Genomic DNA, 13,590 nt, shown 5'->3' on the forward strand with positions numbered 1-13,590 from the left:
AACAGCAGGAACAACAGACTTTATCAACTTAGCTTAGATGTGTGCCACATCTCACATGCATTGTCATTTGATCTATACAACCTTGAGGAACACAGCCCATATTGCCTCATTTTACAAATGAAAAAACTTAAGTTTACAAAGATTAATTCATTTTCCACAAGTCAGCACAGATATTAGGACACAAAGGACTGTCTGACTCCAATGTCCATATTCTTAACCATAAGCTCCTGCACCAAGCTACAAATAGGGGGAAAATGGAGACAAAATGCAATCAAGAAATCTTTAGAAGAGACAATCAACAGGAATTATTATAACCGTTGACTACCCATACCCCACATGGGTTCTTCACTTACACACTAATTCTGCCTTCCTGAACTGCTTCTGAAAATTTAATACTTTCTTCATCTAGAAATTTCTTACTTCACTTAATACGTTAAAAACCTTCCTTTTTTTTTTTTTTGAGACAGGGTCTCACTTTGTTGCCCAGGCTGGAGTGCAGTGGCGCCATCTCAGCTCACTGCAACTTCCTCCTCCTGGGTTCAAGCAATTCTCCTACTTCAGCCTGCAGGGTAGCTGGGACTACAGGCATGCGGCTATGGCTAATTTTTGTATTTTTAGTATAGACGGCGGGGAGTTCACCATGTTGGCCAGGCTGGTCTCGAACTCCTAACCTCAGGTGATCTGCCTGCCTCAGCTTCCCAAAGTGCTGGGATTACAGGCATGAGCCACCGTGCACAACCTCACATAGGAATTTTTAAGTCTAAATATTTTTTTATGGTCATAATGAGGGGGAAGACAAAGAATTAAAATTATAATTTTCAGTTTCAGAAAACAACAATCTTGATATATCCAGGTTGGATGAGAATAGATTTACATGCCTTAGTCAGAAACCCTGAAGACAGGTATGCAGCAGAAATGCTTATAGTGCCTTAGTTAAGTATAGGAGAGGAAAAAAGGAAATTCTTAAAACTAAAATCTTTGGGCTACAAACACCAATCCAAACACATAATTCTATCATAACACCATAGAGTTAGTATTTTTCATGAAACCAACATGAAGTCAGTGTACCACCAGAAAAATAGGTAACTAATCAGGCTTACACACCCAATTCCAATTTGATAAATGTATTACTAAAGGGAAATACGAATTGCAGCCACTCTTATTTCAACAAGCAAATCATCTTCCACCCTTGACGAAAATCTTTGAACTGTCTGTATTACAAGACTGTTAAATAAGCGGTATTTCTTTCATTAAAATAAGTCATCCGTCCCTCTAGTAAAAAAGATACTGATTTTCACAACGTTAACAAGATGTCTTAGCTATTCAAAGTTATCTTTGAATATGAGTAACGTCAATAATAAAGTAAAATATGATAAACACGCCTCTCACTAAATTTGGCACTCAAAGATAAAGTTGTATTTGTCATATTCTAACCCAACGAGAGCATATAATCATCTGGGATTGACTGGCTCACCCCCAGATATTAACCATTAACCACAGGTGTTGGTTTAAAATCTAACTGGTTAAACTGTTAAGGTCAATAAAATGATTGTTACAATTCTGGGGAAAGATTATTTAAACAAGAATCTTTAATTATTATAATTTGACTAATAAGAATTTAAGGTCCTTGTTTTTTCCCCAATACCATGTGTGCATTACAGGTTTCCCCACTGAAGGAAAAAGTTTGTATTGTGTTAGTTCCAGTTCTAATTTCCAGCTGAGTCAAAGTTCTAACAGACGTAAAGCAGGAAATCCAAAAGGAAATTCCATCATCAGTTCCTGGGGTTTGGTAACTCAAAGGTTCTTTGAAACAGAGAAATAGAAGTCCTTGAACTATTTACTATAGCCTTACCTCATATCTTCAAGCAAATCACATTCTGCTTGATGTTTGGCTTGAAGTTTTGTCATCTGCTCAACTTGAATGTTTTTCAGTTCTTGTGTAACTTTCACCTAAAATGTACCATATATTTATTAAGGTCTTTTTACAAATTTAACCCAAAAAAATTGCTTAAGGAAAATACATCTGTCAGAATATATGTCTCTTGCTCGCCTCTCCCCTGAAGACCATAAATCCATTATTCGCCATCTAGTTTTATTTATTGAAGGTACGTATTTAATGAAAAATTAAAGCCAAATAGCCTGAACAGAAGTTGAATGAAAATACACGACTATAAATATTACAAACTAAAGACGTGCAAAATAAACTGCCAGTCATTCCATTTCATACACAAGCTCAATCCATGTACAGGTCTTCCTAGAGTTTTAAAAGAGCCTGTCTTCTATTTCAAAAAAAGGATTCAAAGACATTAACCACCAGGAGAGGTGAGCAGAGTGTGGATGGGGGTTGGAAGCCTAAGAATGCCTAATACTTAATGACCAGTATTTACACGATCGTGATAATATGCACAAATCGACTACAAAAATTACTCCATAATGGCTGCGAAAAAGCACACTGTCTCAGAATGATGCCCTCGACTTGCTGACAGCGCATCAAATCACAATCTCTTTCTCACAAAGGAGAAAGCAAAAGTGACCTTCCAGCATTTGCAGTGCTTTTAAACTACCCCGGCAAGCCGGTCCCCGTGGAGGCTCCACTTCAAACAGCAAGAACAGCAAATGCCTGCTGGCCAGAGAGCCTCGCCCACCCGCCCTCCAGGCCAGGACCCCAGGGTTTGAAGTTACGGTCGGTCTGAAATCTCGGCCTTAGGAGCAGGACCACCGGGATGGGTGGGGGTACATGTTCGAAAGAAAGACTCACTTAAATGGAGAAACCCGGACTAGGAAAGAGAGAAAGCAGCGACAGCAGACACGGGTGAGTTAGGCGTTAGGCAAATGTTTGCCCACGAGGGGAGGACAGAACGGCCTCATCCACCCAGTGCCCAGAGTAGATATTCAGTATCCATCTGTAGGATTAAAAAGACAAGGACATAGCCTCGGCCCCTGGGAAACCTGAAGAAGGGCACAATGGGGAGGCTGTTGACAAGCCGGGTGCACCCGTCACTCCCACCCTGGCCACCCAAGCTCGGATAGCAGTGCACAAGCCACGCACCTCCGGGGCCGAGTCCTCGCTTTTCATTAGACAGCACGACAGCCTCCTCGCCCCTCAGCCGAGGGCGAGGCAGGACCCGTCAATCCTTAATTTGTTTTCCCTTGGGTTGGGGAGGCGGTGACTATTCCAACTTCTTTTCGGCCGCCCCGTGGGAAAAGCAGGCCAAACCCTAAGGCTAGGCTAGAAAACAAAACCCCAGCAAATCTGCAAACGGGCGGGGCTGGCGACAAGCGACTGGGGGGCTCAAAGCTGGTGCAGACTAAACAATCACACACGCACAAGGCTCTGCAAAGCTGCAGGGGCGTCCCCGCCTCCCCCACGGTGCAGCCCCAAGAATGCACTTTGCAGCGGACAGCATTGCCAAGCACGCACAGACAAATGCACACCCGAAACTCTTGTGAAATGTCTGGGGGTCTCCAGCGTAGAGGAGGAACGAGCCCCGACCGCCCCTCTGTCGGAAAGGAACCGCACACGCCGGCCCCTCGCCTGGAGCCGGAGGCAAGTCGGTGACAAGCCCAAGGCGAGGGCGGTCACGGCCCCTTGCGGAAGGGGGAGGGGGTGCAGCGGTCGCCCCAGTCGCGTTCCCCATATGCATCCCCCACCTCGAACCCCAAAGCCCCCAAGCTGCGCCCTTACCTTCCTCGGCGGTGGCTGCATGATGCTGAAGGGACATCAATCCTCCCCGACGGCAGCGTTAGCAAGAACCAGGAGGAGGAGGGCCAGAGAGGAAGGGATGCAACAGCGAGCGCGCGTGTGTGAAAGGAGAGCCTAAGAAACAGGACTTGCCCCGGAGGGAGCAGGCCGGCGGGCGGCAGGAGGACCCCGGCCAAAGAGCGAGTGTGAGGAGAAAGGGGAGGAGCGCCAGGAAGGCCTGGGGCCCGGGCTGCCCGGGGGTGTGTGAGGAAGGAGGCGGAGATGGCGAGGGGGCGGGGGCCCGGGAGCGGGGGCTCGAGGGTCTCGGCCGGCTGGGCGGCGGGTGAGCCGCAGCCGCGTAGTCCGCGCTCCCCGTCCGCCACCAGCGCCGCCGCTCCCGGCGGACGCAGCGGCCCCCACCCCACCCACTCAGGCGGCCCGGCCCTCACTGGGCCTAACGCCCCCGCCTGCCCGTGAGGAGGAAGGTGGCGCCGCGCTCCCCGCTAGGGCTCCACCACTCTGGCCGCGGGAATTTCCGGCCTCGCCGCGCGGCGCAGCGCCCCGCTCCGGTGGCGGAGGGAACCGCTTCGTCCAGAGCGGGGTTCGAGGGGCCGGCCCGGGCTGCCGGGAGGGAGAGAAGACACGGCACGGGACTTCGTACCGCGCGGGGGACGGGGTAACTAACGGATTGGTCGGTGGCTGGGAGGTGTAAAAACGCCAGCGCCACGCGAAAATCCCCCCTTTCTCTCTGAGAGTGGCACGTTCCAGACGCCTCCTGGCCTCCCTCCCCCACGCTGGGAGCCAGCCGGGGGCTTCCCGCGCGCTTTCCCGCCAGCTTGCCGCGGCGCGCGCCTCAGTTTGGGGGCGCGCACGTGGGCGGGCGAGGGCTCAGCGCCGACGCACGCGCACAGGCCACCCCCCGCCTTCTGCCTGCCTTTGCGGCTGCAGTTTGTGTGTATGTGTGGAAGGGGTGGGGGGCGACGCTGGCGGGGAAATGTTTGCCGTGGGGAGGGGGTTAGCATGCCTGTGGGATACGAGAATTCCGGCATTTGCTTCCTCTCAGTCCTTCAACACCCCTCTCTCCCTACCAGCTAGATGTGCGCGAGGGGGGCGAGCGAGGACAAGTCGCTTTGCGGCTGGCCGCAGGTGCTAGGCCGTTGCCCTGCAAAGGAAGCAGGGGCTCTCTACTGCATGGCATTCAAGTCAAAGATAACTGACTTCGCCGAGAGGGAATCGGGAGAACGTTAAGGCCAAGGCCCCCATTTCACAGACGGGGAGGCAAGAGCCCTTAGAGGGAAGCCTTTCTGAAGGTCATACAGCAGGACTAGAATTTCTACGGCAGGAAGGTTCTATGGGTTATTTTAAAACAGAAACAGGTGCAGGATAATAAACACGAGGAAAAGTAGAGGAGGCAGGAGGGGCCATAGAGGAAGCCCTTGTCTGGGAGTCAGGATCTGTGGGTGCGGGTTCACTTTGCCTACCCCTTAACAGGCTAGGTGAGCTCGGGCTTCCTTATCTGCCAGTGAGGGCCCCCTAAGTAGGGCCCCCCACCACCACACACACCTTATCTAAGTAGGATCCCCACCACCACACACACCTTCCTGCTCTGTCCAGACCATCTACGAGGAGGGTTATCGGCCTCCCTTGGAGTCCTCAGAAGAGGATTACCTCTTCCCCATGCCCAGGGAGTTTTTTGAGTCCCGGGGCTGTGTGGAGGCTGAGCTGGATTGCTCGACTGTTTTTTCAGAAGTTGAGCCCTCAGACAGCTGTTCTCAGAAATGCAGTCCGGCCAAAGAGGAAGGTGAATGAGGCCTAGAGAGACCCAAGTAACTTGCCAGATGACCACAAGGCCAGAAATTGAAAAGGTGGGACTTGAACCCAGGTTGTTTACAATGAGATAGGCTACATTCTTGTACAGAAAAATAATAGAGCTGTGTTTTGAGTCAGACTAATCTAGAGCTGTGTATGAACTAGGAGACTAGTCTTGCTATTTCTGCCTTCAAAAGTTAGCCCTTCTACCTGAATTGAACCTTAGAATTTAAAAAAAGTATTAAAAAAAAAAAAAAAGGTAGCCCTTCACCAGAATCCTTAATTAAATCAGGGAAGGCCTGGGGCAAGGGAACAGGTGGATGGAGACCCAAGGCCCTGACAGCTGTGGGGCAGCAGCTAGAGCCCAGACCACAGGTAGCCTAGCCTGGGCTCTAGTCTCAGCTCCACCAATTTATTGTGAAGCCTTGTGCTAGTCAATTCACTTATTTCAGTCTTGTTTCCTCACTTGTAAAATGGAGGTATAATGCTGGCCTCATAGGCTTGCTGTATTAAATAGAATTTCTCCTACCTCAGGGCCTGGCATGTAGTGCTTAATAAGCGCTTATTGATTCATTATTCATTCAAAAAATTCTTGCTAAGGAACTGCTTTGTTACCAGCCTGTGCAAGCACTGGGGTTCTAGAGCTAAACAAGATAGAATCATCTTTCACCAAGACTGAGTTCCAGACCAACCATTCCATGAGCAACACAGGGCTAGTGGAAGAGAGGTAACAGTAGTTGGCCTGGATGCAGTGTCATGCACATAGCAGGTGCTTAACAAAGATTTGCTGAATCCTAGTCCTGGGTGCAGCTGGTCTGGCCCAGAGGTTATCCTCCCTTTACCTCTCTTAGGAAGTAAGCACTGGAGTATAAAGGTGCTGGATGTTGGGAGACATGGGATCCAGCCTCTACCATGGATCTGGTGGGCCTTCTCTGGGCCTTGGTGCCTGCCTGCAGAATAAGGTAAGTGAGTGAGCCTAGAACTTAGGAGGCTTTTCACAGAAGAAGTGAGACCCTGGGGCTTTAGTTTATGCATTTAGGAGGGCATCCTCTACCAGATTTGCCATCATTCTGAAGCCAGGAGTGGCACTGACTTTCTGGAATGATTTCCTTTGGAAGTGTTATAAAGAGCTAAGGGCGATGCCAGATGGGCTTACCTACTAACTCCTATTTCAAAAATGTGATTTTTTTGAAAACATTATTTGAATACTTACCAAGTGCCTTTTCCAAACCCTAAACACTTTCATATTACTTTTCCAATATAATCTTTACACATGAGATAGTATTATTTTCTTCATTTTTACTGATGAAGTACTGGAGGCTCAGTGGAGATAAGTGACTTGCCCTGACATGATAGACTTGAGACCATAACCCAGTTGTCCGATGAGGAATTTTCCTGTATGAAGAATGTTCAAAGGAATTGGGAGAGTTCCTAACCCAGGAAAATAAGCAGACTCGGGAAGATACAATCCATTATGTCACAGAATCCACAGGACAGGGGAAAGGATTTCTGTGACTTATGTAAGCCTGCTTAAAATGCACCATTTTGAACAGGGCTGGGGACTTCCAGAGCCTTGCTCCTGCAATGCAGGCAAGCACTGTATTGCCAGTAAGATCGCTTGAGACTCTTTAGGGAAATGGTGCAGAGCGGCATGCACTATGGCCCCAGAGACAAAACTGGGATAGGACTTAGCTGCATCTCAGGAAGGAGCTTTTCCAGGCAGAGCTGCCCCTGGAGGGAGTGAGCTCCCTGTCCCTGGGGCTTTGCAAGCAGGTTCTGGCTCCCTTCCATCAAAGAGGCCACAGATGGAATCTCACTCTGAAAAGAAATTAATAACAGCTGTCCTTTATTTTGCCGCTTCCACGTTCCAGACATTAAAATAGGCATGTTATTTACATTGTTTCCAACCTTCACAACTCCTCATAATACATATAACCCCATTTCACAGGCTGCAGCTCAGAAGTGAAATGACCTACCCAAGGTCACACAGCTAGTGAAGGAAAGCAAGGCCTGGCCCCTGATTCTGAAACTGTGCTCTCCCTCCAGCATGCTGCAGTGCAGTCTCTCACTTCATTAGGAATATGATTCTAAGGTTAAGTCAGAGCTAGGATCAAAAACTGGCCTGGAGCAGGTATATGAACGGGTATCAGAAGATCAACTATTCTGATATTCCAGGGCTCCTGGGAAAACCTGCAGGGAGACAAAGTATACAGCAGCCCATTACCATGGCCAGAATATGAGTAGCACACTACTCTCAGTCCAGAGCACACACCCAGCACAGTTTGACTCCATCAAAGGTTCTCTCCAGAGAAAGTGGCTGCCAGTCCCCCTGTCCACACTCCACCAAGGCATCCCTGACCCTTCTTGCACCTGGGGTCTACAGCCCTCTCTACTCTGTCTTCCTCTGTGTCATTATCCCCCACCTGCATTGGCACTAGCTGTTCAGGAATGCTTGTCAGCATGTCTGGATGCCAGCTATTCCCTGCCTGAGCCCCACCGAGTCCAGCTGGGGATGCATCAGCAGACAGTGCAGTCTATGGACCCCACCCCCATTCATCTCCTTCCTATCCCTAGTCACCTTTCCCTACCCACACCTTTGCTCCTCCCTGAGCTAATTCCCTCAACACCAGCCTCCTGCCAGCCTGGTGTGAGAGTGTGCCTGTCTCTTCCACTGTCAGCTCTCAGGACAGAATCCCAGCATAGGTGAATGAGGCTTCAAGACTGAAGCCCCAGAAGAGAGCAGGGATTCTCCTTAAGACACCCAGTGAGTTTGTTCAAGTCACGAGGCCTTGAATTCTATAGTGTCACTCAATAAACCCCTTATCCTGGGCTTAGTCATGAGCAGTACTCTGGGGTGAGGAGCTGCCCACCAGGAGCTCTGAATCTCAATACATAGACCAAGGTCACAGCAATGAGATATGCAGGGCCAGGAAGGTCATAGGGACCCAGATCCTACCAGGTGATAGCAGAGATCTAAGGCCAGAGGCAAGTCCCTAAGAAGCAGGCACTAGGACCAGGAATTATCTTGTCAAGTGTTGCCCGTGCCAAGGACTATTACAACTTTGTGTGGTGGGGGTGGGGGTATACAGTGAATGAGCAGTCAGTCCCAGGGCTATCATAGGAGTTGATAGGCACATGGTTTTGGCATTAGGAGGCAGGAAACCATGGTGCTAATTCTATCTTTGCCAGGTACTCACTGAATGTGACCTCTAGCTTATCACTGTCCTCTCAACCTTGGTTTCTATATCTATAAAATGGGAATAACAAATTCTGTCCTGTCTTCCTCTTGGAGGGCTGTGCAGGTTAAATGAAATAACAGGTATATTATCTGCAAAGGGCTGAGGAGCCACATAAACAATAACTGCTGATGCTGGGACGCATCAGGGAAGGCTGAGTGGCTGCCTGTATTTGAACGCTGATCAGCACCTTCCACCATGAGCTGCACTGTGATTCGGCACCAATGAGTAAAATAGTTTTGGTGGAGGGGTGAGGTTACAGCGGTCTGAGGTCAAGCAACCCTGGGTTAGATGTCTGATTTCTCCTTTCCCAAGCTTTGAGTTTTTGATCAAGTCTTGAAACCTCTTTTCATCCAGGTTTCCTTGTCTATAAAGGAGAGATAATGATTCTTTGCAGGGTTACAGTGAGAATTAAATGGGAATGTTTATGTAAAGTGCTTGCAACTATGCTAACCCACAAATGTGTTCCCTTTGTTGAGTTTTCCTTCAGTTTCCCATCATTTCGTTATGGTTTTATTTGTAAGTTAAAAAATAAAACACAAAAAGAGGAATTTCCATGGGGGAGATTGAGCCCTACTAGAATCCTAGTTGCTCCTTACTGATTGTGAGGACCTGGGAAGTCCCTGCCTTTCCCTCAGCCCGGGTTTTGTCATCTGTAATACCAGGGGTTCCACCAGGGAGTTTCTTCAGGGCCTAGCCTGGGAGGCACAGGATGCTACCAAGTCTGAGGGCCCCTTTCAGGGAGAGGATCCTTCAGGCTAAGCTGGGTAAGGAGGGCCAGGTAGGGATCAGGAGAGGTATATAAGAGTTATGCAAGAGGGACAGCAGGATGCAGAGGTGACAGTTCTGTCACCACCATGGGCTGGCCTGTGAAGGGAACAGGCCCTGTTCAGGATGCCTGGCTGCCTGTTTTCCCACAGCCTGCTGAGTTAATGCCAAAACAAAATACACTTGCTTGCTCCCTGCCTGAGGGCAGCAAGCCAAGATGAGCGTCCTGGAGGGCTGGCAGACACACTGGCATCCTGCCTGTCCTCTGTGGGCATCCGCCCTTCCCCTGTCTGCAGCACCACCCTCAGCCAAAGCTGGCCCAGGGTGTGGAGAGGAGCCTCCCCAGGGTCTGCACTCCTCCTCCGATTTGCAGCCTTCCTAAGTGGATGCCTCCAACCCCTACACCTGCCTGTCTTCCAGTCCAGCCTTGGCCCAAGACGTGATCTAATTCTCATGCTGCTGTGGGCAGAGCACATGGCATCAGAATGCTGGGAGCTGCTGTCTGTCGCCATGGGAGGGAATTCCCCAGCTCAGGAAAACTCTTCCAGCGGAAGGGAGCAGGTGGCGAGCCTCCCTGAAGAGACAGACGCTGCCAACGCTGCAGGCAGAGCCAATCGTGTGGTAAGAAGCATCAGATCTACCACCCCCGGCCTTCTGTCTGATGTTTGTCTACACTGTGTACATTAGTAATAATAGCTCATGCTTTATAATAGTTACTATATGGCAGACACCCTTTCAAGCACTTCACATTAAAAAATGAATGTAATTCTCACAACTCTGAGGTAGGTACTATTACTAGCCTCATTTTACAGATGAGGCATTCACAGGTTAAGTATAGCTGTGGTCATGCTGCCAGTGGCAAATTGAGATGTGTACCCAATTAACCAGGTTACAGGGTCTGTGCTGTTAACTGCTAAACTACTAATCTGCCACCAAAAGTTAGTATCCCCCATAAAACCTAGGTCCAAACTTGGAGCATGACAAGATGCTTGCCATAATACCTTAGAATCCAATCATCTTCCCAACTTGGCTAAGCTGAGAATCACCAGGGGGTGCTTGTTTAAAATACACAGTCCTCTGTCCCTAGCCTCCAGTCCCCAGTCTGAGGATTCACTAAATTTGAAGTGGGAGGAAAGGCAGTGCCTGACATGTGGAAATCACACCATAAATGCCTGTTAAATGAATGAATGCCCCTGACTTCTCTGAGCCTCTGCTCATCTCTAAAACAGAGTTATAGCTCCCTACCCTCCCCCATTTCCAATTGCGGCTGTGGGTTAAGCCAGTGTGTGTGTCTGCTCTGGCTTTGCTGGGTATGGGAAATTGTTTATAAGCATACCCGGCTGGCTCCTAATAATAGCTGTAATAATAATAGCCGACATTTCTTGAATGCTTAGGAGATACCAGGCATAGCTCTGAGGGCTTTGTGTTAACCCATTAATTCTCTGTAGTTTTTTTTTTAAGAGACAGGGTCTCACTGTGTTGCCCAGGCTGGAGTACAGTGGCTATTAACAGGCTCGATCCCACTACTGATCAGCCATGGGAGTTTTGACCTGCTCTGTTTCCTACTTGTGCCGGTTCACCCCTCTTAGGCAACCTGGTGGTCCTCCACTCCCGGGAGGTCACCATATTGATGGCGAACTTAGTGTGGACACTCGATCAGAATAGCGCACTACAGTCCAGAACTCCTGGGCTCAAGCGAGCCTCCAGCCTCAGCCTCCCTAGTAGCTGGGACTACAGGCATGCACCACCTCGCCCAGCACCCATTAATTCTCACAACACTCAATGATCTTGATTTTAAGAATGGAGTTAAGTCACTTGCCTGAGATCACACAATTAGTAAGAAGTAGGATTTGAACACAGATGGTCCTGCTCCAGTGTCCAGAGGCTAACCACTCCATCACAGTTACTAGAGTCACCCAGCCCTTCCTCACGGGAGCTGGGCTGCCACCGTGTAGTTGAATAAATGACTACTATACCTGTAGTATTCTGGGAGTGGAGAATGAAAAGTTGAATTAACAGGTATTGGTTTGGAAACATGGCTGTATCCAAATCTCTCTTGGATAGAGAATCCTGGGAAATGAGGTAGATGGTGTAGACTTAGTCTGCTCACAATTTCCGTCCTTCTTTCCTTCCTTCCTTTCTGCCTGTCTGCCTGCCTGCCTTCCCACCTTCCCTCCTTCCCTCCCTCCCTCCTTCCTTCCTTCCTTCCTTGCTTCTGTCTTCTTTTCTTGTTTGTTTGTTTATTTGTTTGAGATGGGGTCTTGCTCCCTCACCCAGGCTGGAGTGCAATAGTGTGATCACAGTTTGCTTGCCGCCTTGACCCCCTCGGCTCAATCAGTCCTTCCACCTCAGCCTGCTGAGTAGCTGGGACTTCAGGTACATGCCATCATGCCCAGCTAATTTTTTGTGTGTTTTTGTAGAGACAAAATTTTGCCATGTTGCCCAGGCTGGTCTTGAACTCCTAGGCTCAAGCAATTCACCCAGCTTGACCTCCCAAAGTGCTGGGATTACAGATGTGAGCCACTGCACCTGGCCCTGTTCACAATTTAAAAAGTAGTAGTCCTTTATGGTTTTATCACACTCTGTAGTGGGCATAAATATTGACTATCTCGTCCATCCTATCAATGTCCCCACCCCCTAGACCTCTGGAAGGAGGTCTTATTTATGGCACCTAACAGGCACACTGGTTGGGTGGATTTGAAGGCTTGAAGACTCAGAGGTTTAATAGCAGTGGAACATTAAGAGTGGGCAGCCAGGTCATGGAACACAAGGCCCAGTCAGCAGCCTAAGGGAGGATATGCCTTAGGCTTATGCCTGCACAGGCCTGTCCTCCGCTCATGTTCAGCCTATATCTTCACCTGCTGTGCTGAGCCTGACCTGGGGGAGGCTTTTGAGTAAGTGGTCAATAAGGAGAGGATGAGGTATGTCTGAAAGACAAGACACCCTGGGCTTGGTCACACTAACTCCAGTACCTTTCCTGTCTGCACACTGGGCACTCAGCTCCCAAATAAATGTGCACTTAGAAGCTGCACATCTCAAACAAACAAACAGGCACATCAGCTTCCAAGCAAGCCTGCTAATAGGCTATTTTGACTATGTACCCACTGCTCAAAACCCTTTTATGGCTGCCCACTGCCCTCCAAATTTAGCCCAAGCTTTAAAACCTGACATTCAAGGCCCTTCACTGTGTGACTCCAGCCAGCCTACACAACCTCATCTCTCAGTCCTACCATTTTAGGTACCCTTTGTTCCAAACACACAGCATATATGTACATACACACAAACACAGACACAACTTTTCCAGCAACTCATCAGGCTCTTTTAGCAACTTCACAGATCTGAATATGCTGTTCCCTCTGCTTTTAACACCCTTCTCCCTTTTCTCTACAGGGTCAGCTTAGGGTTTTGGTTAAGAGCTTGAGTCAAGTTCCAATTCAGACTGACCCATTGGACTTTTGGCCCTGCGCTCTCTAGCTGCATGGGCTTCACTGTGTAATCTGGATGCTGTGTACCTCTCCAACATCAGCTTACAGCATCTCCCCTCTACCATGTTCTATTATGTTCTTCCCTGAGCCTGTTTGCCCTTGGCACAGGTCTGACATTCTCTGGGCCTGTGTCACTATTTGTGTTGGAATAGTTTGGTACCCTTGATGCCTACGTGGCTCTGTCACTCTCTAGTATGTAACCATCAAAACCAGAACGTGCTTTCTAGATGGCAGCAGAATGACTCTGAGGGTGAAGCTTCACCTTTTCTCTCTGGAGCAGCTGGAAAAACCTTCTCCAAACCAGCACTGATCATAGAGAAGTGACTGCATCAAAGCCAGAGGCATCTTCCAGATATTCCATCTGGGTGAGAATTCTTCAGCCACATCTGGAGGCCATTAGTCTCCATTTGTACCCACACCCATACTCTGCCCTGTGCCCTAGGAGGTGGACCCCTGTGGGCTGCCTCACCAGGCCTTCTTGCCAACTGGCTTCCACTTGGGTTTGGATATGATTCCTGACCCGTTTGAGTCCTAGGCCGTAAGACTTTTCCACTGTTGCCAGCCTCTGGGCAGGTGCCTCAGTGTCTTTTTTTCTCTTAACCTGCTCACA

The 13,590-nt window shown here is 49.0% G+C and overlaps 1 protein-coding gene across 5 annotated transcripts in view; it reads right to left on the bottom strand.

Annotated features, from left to right (window-relative positions):
• FCHSD2 (FCH and double SH3 domains 2) overlaps positions 1 to 4,132 on the bottom strand; it is a 298,118-nt gene extending 293,986 nt beyond the window's left edge. The window contains exons 1-2 of one of the 5 annotated variants that reach the window (XM_012456918.2): positions 3,686 to 4,132; positions 1,853 to 1,950 (exon numbers count right to left, since the gene is read on the bottom strand). In XM_012456918.2, coding sequence (XP_012312341.1) covers positions 1,853 to 1,950; positions 3,686 to 3,706 — 119 coding nt within the window. In that variant the 5' untranslated portion in view covers positions 3,707 to 4,132. Of the gene's footprint in view, positions 1 to 1,852; positions 1,951 to 3,049; positions 3,119 to 3,685 lie in introns of those variants that run through there. The other 4 variants (XM_012456915.2, XM_012456914.2, XM_012456916.2 and 1 more) reach the window with 4 other exon arrangements.
• Positions 4,133 to 13,590: the final 9,458 nt, after the last annotated feature.

The sequence above is a fragment of the Aotus nancymaae genome, unplaced genomic scaffold, assembly GCF_030222135.1.
Source record: "Aotus nancymaae isolate 86718 unplaced genomic scaffold, 86718_ANA_hifiasm-v0.15.2.pri h1tg000059l, whole genome shotgun sequence".
Taxonomy (NCBI): Eukaryota; Metazoa; Chordata; class Mammalia; order Primates; family Aotidae; genus Aotus; species Aotus nancymaae.